The 8,338-nt window shown below is 38.7% G+C and overlaps 1 protein-coding gene across 1 annotated transcript; it reads left to right on the top strand.

The window, feature by feature from the left end:
* The first annotated feature begins 3,170 nt into the window (after positions 1-3,170).
* Positions 3,171-6,104, top strand: irf2bp2a (interferon regulatory factor 2 binding protein 2a). The gene is made up of 2 exons (XM_027031288.2): positions 3,171-4,226; positions 4,683-6,104. Exons 1-2 carry the CDS (start codon positions 3,431-3,433, stop codon positions 5,387-5,389), a joined length of 1,503 nt encoding a protein of 500 aa, XP_026887089.1. The 5' UTR covers positions 3,171-3,430; the 3' UTR covers positions 5,390-6,104.
* Positions 6,105-8,338: the final 2,234 nt, after the last annotated feature.

Here is an 8,338-nt window from a genome sequence, read left to right as displayed (position 1 = left end):
CTGTTTAGTTTCAAGGTAATCAGAGTATCAGTGCAGAAAAACAATTCATTTATCTAAATGTTGATTTTTTTTTTTGCAGTTGTTATTCATTTTTGATACAAAGTAATTATTTCTCTTATTTTTAAAACTTTGATAAGAATAAATATGGCACCACAGATTGCCACATTTTTCCTCACATGTGGCACATCTGGATCCATGCCTCATTACTTACTTTTTATGTTCTACTTTTGGTAACCATGGAAACTGGTGCAAGTTTGGCAGAGTACTTTTGGAGGGAGAGAGGAAAAAAAGAGAGAGAGGGGAGGAAGGGGTGGGATGGGGGTGTGAGCTCTCAGGAGTTGGCCTATATCCAATGTAATCATGGCGCAGAGCTGAAATGAGGCCTTTGGCAGCACACCAGGTTTCTGAGAACAAAGATGTGAGGCTCTAATGTTGACAGCAGAGCCTGCTTGGCATCCCTTACTGTTTCCCAGCAACCCCTGCCATGGCTGCCTGCCAGCCTGCCTCCTCCTCCTGCCTCTCCTGCTGGGACTGCAAAGAGGATCTGAATAAAGACACTTGTTTTTATCCAGGCTCCTCTTCTCTGCTCCAATGACATCACCTCTGCAGCCTCCAACCCCCAGATTCCAGACTCCTGATGCAGTCTCTCTTTCTTTCTCTGGCCCTCCATTTTAATCGAATTTCTCCATTTTATAAATGCTGTATGATACCACCCTACTAAAGTCTGATGTCTGCAATTTGTCTTGTCTATTAAAGGGTGTAAGAGGAAACCACATTGCCCAAAATAAGTTTATGTTCTGTTTAAATATATATATATACATATGTTTTCAGGATTTTGCAAGCTGATGAACAAATATAGAAATTCTCAGTATTTTCACACAAGTTAAATATTTATCTGTATATATTTAAAAGGACATTAATGAGTTAAGAATAAATATAGATGTTTAAAAAGAAATCAGGCATTACTAAATTTGATTTAAAAAGAAAAAAAACTGAACTACTGTAAACAGGATGTGGCTTGTTAGCAGGGGGTATCCTGGTAACCATGGTTACACTTGGGGGGAGGGGGGGCTGTAGCCAATCAAGAAGAGAGTAAAAAGATCTTACACACAACCAGTGTCTGGTGCTCAGCATATAAAAAGCTGTGTCATTCAGTTCATTTGAAACTTTATACTAGCAGTAAAATGAGCAACTCTTCTGTTTGGTGGGTTGTCTCAGGCTTTCACTGAAAATGAGAACCTAAATCATCCAGCTTTAGCCGTACAGAATAAAAAAAACAGTAAGCGTATTCCTTTATTTTCAAAACAGCAGCAAAAAATTATATAACTGTGGGGCTAGGCACCCTTATCAGAGACTAGTGGAAAACCACAAATGCCTTGATGCATTATATATGCATTAATATAAATTAATGCATAACAAGCAGCCCTGCTGAAAAGTGGGGAGTCTAAACAATGATTAGGCTCACAGTGTAAAGTAACAAAAACGACATCATCTTTCACACTGATGGATTCATGCTCAAAGGAGGTTATTCCCCTATGCCTATCAATCACATGTCTGCCCTCAAAGAGTCAAGTAGCAACCAAAACACCATATGTTAGTTTATTTCAGATTCAGAATATCAGTGCCAAATGAGAACAGGTTAGAATTGCTCTTTCAGAGTAATATTGATGCAGTCTACAGATTTAAGAAAAACTATAAAAATTCCAAATAACAGGAGTCAATATACCATGAAAACCCACTGAGCTTTTGTTTACTATTAATTTTTCATTGTCTGAGAACTGTGAGCAACGTTGGTGGAACTAAACAACTCTATATTAAAACTGATCTCTCAGAATGCAGAAATCATTGCAGAAAAATAGTTTTCCAGTTTGAGATTCTATGCTCTGAGGGCATAAAATAGCACCATGCAGTGTTAATTACTTACATTCAAGTGAACCACGCATGCTCGTTGTACTTGGCTACATGCCAAGTGGTTTGCAGTTTATCGAATAGGGTGAGGCTAGCTGCTGGTACGTGACTAAACATCTTGCTTCCTCTTTCCAACGTCATGGAGACTTGTACAAACACATCCGCCTTGTGTCTGCAGATTTCATTTGCATTGCCTCACTAGAGTAGACCTAAAGCTACACTTGCTTGGAACTACTCCAAATCATAAAGGGAAGTACCCTAGACATCAATCCATAACCTCTTTCCCTTAAACTGTGTCAGTGCACCATGTGTAGCAAGTGGGTAAAGCTGAGAATGATAAAAGCTGAGCGCACTATCATGACTGGCCATTTTAATGGCCCATATTTCAATGCACAGCTCTTATCACACTCTCAGGTTGGAGTGAAGAGGAAATCCACACATGCTCTGTAATAGTATATTCTCTTTCTATTTAGCTGGGGGTGGAAATCCATAAGAGGTCATGTGTGATAAGCTAGTGTACTTAAATTATATTAGCCTGCATTGTTGCCTAAGTGAATTAAAAGCGTGTATTGTTAGTGAGATGATGTCACAGTATAAGATAATCAAATATTTTGGTAGTCTACTGCTGCTAGAAGTAATTTTAATGATTTTTGACACTCTTTTCATTGGCCACTTGAGCTTTTAAAATAGTATAAGTAATAAAATAGTCTCATAAATGGACCAAAATCTTAAAAACCTATACAGAAGGTGGTTATTATATATTAAGTGCAAGCACGTAGCTTGGAATGTGGCCTTCTACAATATAATTCGCGGACATAACATGCGCGATGGAGAAACCACTGTTTGGTGGTTTGGAAATGTATTACCCATGCAATAGGAAACCGTCGTTGATTATCTGATGTTAAATGCCTTTTTAAATTTTATTTTACAATTCTTAACGACTTAATGAAATCACACGCCGGTGAGCTATCCGTCAACTCTGAATTCGTAGTCTACCAACCTTGAAGAACTGTCAATTTCTCGAAGAAACACTATCCTAATGTCCATTACGCTTTAAACAGACGATGTGCACAATTTAACAAAAATATCTGAAATAGTCCTTTCAAACCTGTCGGGGAGTTTAGTCTGCTGGTACGTAGTCTACTTCATGTATATCTGGCTGCGATTCAAATGATTAAATAAAAAGCTTATTCTTCCTTATGGAGCATGCGCCGGGCGGGGAGGTGTCGAAGAATCACGTAAATAGAATAGGATCTGGAACCACAAGTTAGTGTTCAGCGATGACGTCACTGCTCCACATTGAACAAGCAGAGTAATAGTGAGTGACTGAGATAGAGGTGCGTCGTAGTAAAGTACACACTACTATGAAGTTCTCTATGTAACGTTATCGTTATAGTCGTTGTCTACTCAGGGAGACTCCGAGAAGAGAAACTTACATTAGGACTTTTTTTTACTGCCCTGAGTGAAACACAAGGACACTTCAGAGAGGATTTTCGATCTTTTTTTCTTTTCAACAAAAGAAATGTCTGCGGCAGTCGCTGCTTCGAGAAGGCAGTCATGTTATTTATGCGACTTGCCCCGTATGCCGTGGGCTATGATCTGGGATTTTACCGAGCCTGTCTGCAGAGGATGTGTTAACTATGAGGGTGCGGATCGGATCGAATTTGTTATTGAAACTGCAAGACAGCTAAAAAGAGCCCACGGATTTCAGGAGGGTAGATCGCCTGGTCCAGGGAAACAGCTCTCGGGGAAAGAGATTCAGACGGGAGATACAGGATCACGACCACCTCAGCCACTGGACCGTTACCCTCTTTCCTCTGACCGACCACCTAGACTGGGACCAGAATACCAGTCTGGGAGGCAGGCAAATGGCAATACTGTTCCAAATGGATTTCCTAAACCAGACGAACCACCGGAGCTGAACCGCCAGAGTCCTAATCCTCGAAGGACTAGCACTGTTCCCCCAAATTTAGTGCCTTTAGTAAATGGCAGCATGCCTCCTGTTCATTCTATTAACGGCAGACCAGGACCGATTGGACTACCATCTGCTCTTACGACAGCTAGCCCTAGCGACCTTGGCGGTAAGCGTCCAGCTTCCGTTTCAAGCACGGAGCACGAAAGAGAAATGAAGGACAAACACAGACCGGACAGCTTAACGCCAGAGATCACCGATAACCATAAATCTAGGACTGATGAATGGTTAAGCAAGAGTAAAACAGTTAGAGATCTAATGGCTCACCCTTACGACAGCAGATTTAAAAAGGACCATACCATGCAACAAAGAATGATGTATGAAAGCGCCCCTGCTCTCAAATCAGGTACCGGAAACATTTCTTAATTTAGATTATGAATCGATGTTGTAACAATTATGGTTAACAATCATACCCTTTGTTATGATCTGGTTAAAACTCATTGTAAGGGTTGGGCTCGTTTGACGGAGTTGAGACAGCTGCTGTTTATTAAGAGTGTCAATGAAAATTTCCACTGATCAAAGCGAATCGTTTTTTGCATGTGACGCATTTCAGTTTGCCTCATTGTTGCAGAATTTGGGGATGCAATGTGTCTGCGACTTAAACACTGCAGTAGGTTAACTGTCTTTAAAATGTTGCTTTGTTCCCACGCTGCTGAGCAGAACACACAAGTTGTTTGTTATTATTATTATTATTATTATTATTATTATTATTATTATTATTATTATTATTATTAATAAGCTTCACATATCGAGGCCAATAGCTTACTTGCTATACACAAATTAACCCACCGTTCTTCTGTAGATAGAGGAAAACATCCCAGAAGTCTAAAAAGAAAAGCCTCCCCAGAGCCAGATGGAGAGGGCACTGCTGGAAAGATCAATGGAGATCAATGGCTATCACAGCCAGGAGACAGCTTGAAAATACCTCCTGTGCCATCAGCGACTTTTGCCTCTTCAACAGTATCTCCACTTTCTCACACAACTCCATCTGAGGCTGCTCAGAATGGGCAGTCTCCTATGGCTGCTCTCATCCTTGCAGCTGATAATGCAGGAGGAAACAGCTCACCCAAGGACACAAATCAGGTACACTCTACAACACGGAGGAACAGCAGCAGTCCGCTTTCACCTTCCTCCACGAATCAGCGAAGACTGGCACAGAGGGATGGTTCATGCACAGGAACTCCTCACATGCCAGGCATAGAACCCGTACATCCCCAAAGCATTCCGGACTCTTCCGTTCCCAGCAGCATTCCCTTATGTTGTACGCTATGTCATGAGCGTCTGGAGGATACACATTTTGTTCAGTGTCCCTCAGTACCATCTCACAAATTTTGTTTTCCATGCTCCAGGGAGAGCATCAAACAGCAAGGTGCTACAGGTGAGGTGTACTGTCCAAGTGGGGAGAAGTGTCCATTGGTTGGTTCAAATGTACCTTGGGCATTTATGCAGGGTGAAATAGCCACTATACTAGCAGGAGACGTGAAAGTGAAAAAGGAAAGAGACCCATAATTTCAGCATGACGCATTATTTTCTTCAGAAATGAAAAAATGTTGAAAATATTAATCTATATAAATAGCCTTTATATAAGCATCACAGGCATACCATCCAAACAGAAACTAATGGACATGTACATATTGGACACAAGGGATGTGCAAACTGTAAATATTGCTGTATAATTTTTTAATACATTGTGTTTCTATATTTTTGAAGATAAAGTTGTGTACTCATTAAATGCATTATGTTCATGTTTGTCAATGTTTAACAATTTCTTGATGTACTTTTAGGTATGGTGGTAGTTCTTGTTAAACGTAGAATGTGACTAATGCATCTCTATGAGCACTTGGCAAACCTGCAATTGCTTTTAGCTGTACTTGTATGCACTTGTTTAAAATTGCCAAATACATTTTTTGATCTTGTATTAATTTAGTGTGTCTGCTGCTTGCTAGATTTAAAAAAGCTTTTTGATAAGAGCTACAAGAGGAGATTTCTTAGACTTATTTGGATGGCAGATGCTGGATATGGCAGTTCTGAGAGCATGCACTGTAGAGTGCAATGCAGGAACTGGGAACACAAATCTGTTTTAAACAGTTTGTTAATTTCGGCTACTGATTTGCCAGAATTGGGTAGTGTAAGTGTTAGGCTTGTCTATAGATGCAACTGAAAATATGACATGTGGTTCTGTAAAAAAAGTCTAAGCACCAACATTAAAATCTTTTGCATATTTGTAGGCATCACTGACATGATTTGGTTCAATTGCTGAAAAGTTTTTTTTTTTATTCCACATTACAGAAGACAGATGATCTGTTTATTGTCAGTAATTGAAGCATGAGATACATTCTAAAACATAAGCTTGAACCTATCCTACATAAACAATCAAAAGTGAGTACATTCATGCTCTAGACCAGTATTTGCATATTTGTTATGATGGGGCATATGCATCTTTTCCAGCAAACATCAAACTCACATCTGCAATGACCCAAAAGAATATGGTTACCTTATTCCGAGTTGAAAAACAATATGTAGTCACGTGTTTTACCATGGAATTCCTGAGTCATTGTCCCTCGTTTGCCCTTGTTCTGGAACACAGTCTTGTCATGGGTCACTACTTTGGCCTGCTTGTTTTGTTGCTTGCTGTGGTTCAGTGTAATGCAAATCTGCATTTGTTTTTTGTGTTTGGTTCTGCATTATTTAATTTATTCCCAATTATAAGAAAATAGCACACCCACTAAGTATTTGCAAATATCTGATTTTTGTGTCTATAGGTCCACAATAATAAAACTAATCTATATAATAAGTAAAGAACTCATTGTAACTCAAATAGAAACAGCCTTACTGCATCATCATAAAGCAATGTATAATATAATCTTGAATTACTAAGCACACATTATGGTGAAGGAGAACTCTTCTACTGTTAGTGTGTAGATGAAAAATCTCAGGCCAGTTAATGCTTGCAAAAAGTTTACACCAACTTGATCTGACTGCAAACTAGGTGAGCCACAGTAAGGGAGAAATTTTCCAAAAGCTGGAACTCTGCAGTGTCAGTGTGCAATTATACACTCAGTTTCCACATCTAATAAATCTGTGGAGACAAACAGCAACAACCATCTCTGAAGAGACTTTCATATGATGAGGCTTAACATCATATGTCTTTTGCTCTTTTCAGTGCCTTCAGGTTGTTTAGTAAATATGATACTCATGTGCCTCTATTTCAGCATCTGAGTTGTGATTAACAGCCTTTTTCAATGGCATGTTACTAGTGCTTCCTCATTCTTCATTTTCTTTCTGTAATATTGTGAAAATAGGTTTAGTACTGTATGTAATATCAAAGATACACTATTTCCAAGCATTTCTTAATTAAATTACAAGGAGAAAGGATAGAAAATGCTTTGGATTGTGACAGAATCCATCACAAAAGGACTTTACCTTCTGAAACCTTTTGATTATAAGAACATGCTGCTGCCATAATAAATTACTGAAAAACAATGCTGATGAAAGATTTCCACTGCCTTTGACATGTGTATACTGAACCAAAAACAGTAGTCATGTATCTGTCTTACAGTAATAACAGCTGGCCTTGCTATCGCTTAGTTACATGGTCCTGTAATAAACAGAATGTATGCTTATAATAATAAGCTGTGAGGGTTCACATACTGGGGACATCGTCCATTTTTGCTATGCCTTGCACAGATCTTCAGTGGGCTACAGTTCTGTACTGATCAGTTAATCAGTGACATGCAGCTTCATTTGATATAGTCTGGAGGGGGAAACCTGGATATGTTTAATGATAAACTAAACAAGACCTTTGGACTCTGACACTCTGTCCTTATCTGATATGAAGACATTCATGAATCAGTGGAATGTGGTCTGTTAACCTCACATGTTAAGATTAAACTTTATCATTCAAGGTGCATTTTAAAACGGTCACCAATCTGTTGGCTGTCTTGGCCTGAATTAACGTGATGACAAGTAAGCATTTGGAAAGATCATCAAAGCTAAATTTCTGTACTCATAATAGCCCATTAACACTTAAACTGTATCACTATACTCAATCACTATTAACAAAACACGGCCAATTTTACAGTGTAAATAAATAATAATATCATAAAACATATGCAGTTACAATGACATCATTTTGTAATTGCTAGTGTTTGTGAACTTTAAGGCATTATTGTAAGAAACTATTTTACATTGAGATTATTAGATTTACCTCAAGGAATTCTTTTTTCCAAGTATCAATTATGTCAAAGTATCAACTGTCCTATCAACCTATCATTTCATTTGCTGTTTGTGTTTAACACAAGAACTTCAGTTGATCTCTGTCTCCTTGCCAAACCCGTGACCAAATGCCTCCACCATGGTTAAATAGTAATCTACAGCTGGGATTTTCATTGATTATAACACCAGACACAAAACTGCTCAGAATAATTTATAGCTGTATTTATAGTTGTATTTTCCCGC

The sequence above is a fragment of the Electrophorus electricus genome, chromosome 11 (genome assembly GCF_013358815.1).
Source record: "Electrophorus electricus isolate fEleEle1 chromosome 11, fEleEle1.pri, whole genome shotgun sequence".
In the NCBI taxonomy this organism is placed as follows: Eukaryota; Metazoa; Chordata; class Actinopteri; order Gymnotiformes; family Gymnotidae; genus Electrophorus; species Electrophorus electricus.
Note: the sequence above shows the minus strand (reverse complement) of the source record. Positions and strands in the feature narration are given on the sequence as shown.

Coding starts and splice junctions, on each gene's coding strand:
- irf2bp2a (XM_027031288.2), top strand. CDS start 3,431: ATGTCTGCGGCAGTCGCTGCTTCGAGAAGGCAGTCATGTTATTTATGC. Junction 4,227..4,682: donor CGCCCCTGCTCTCAAATCAG/GTACCGGAAACA, acceptor GTTCTTCTGTAG/ATAGAGGAAAACATCCCAGA.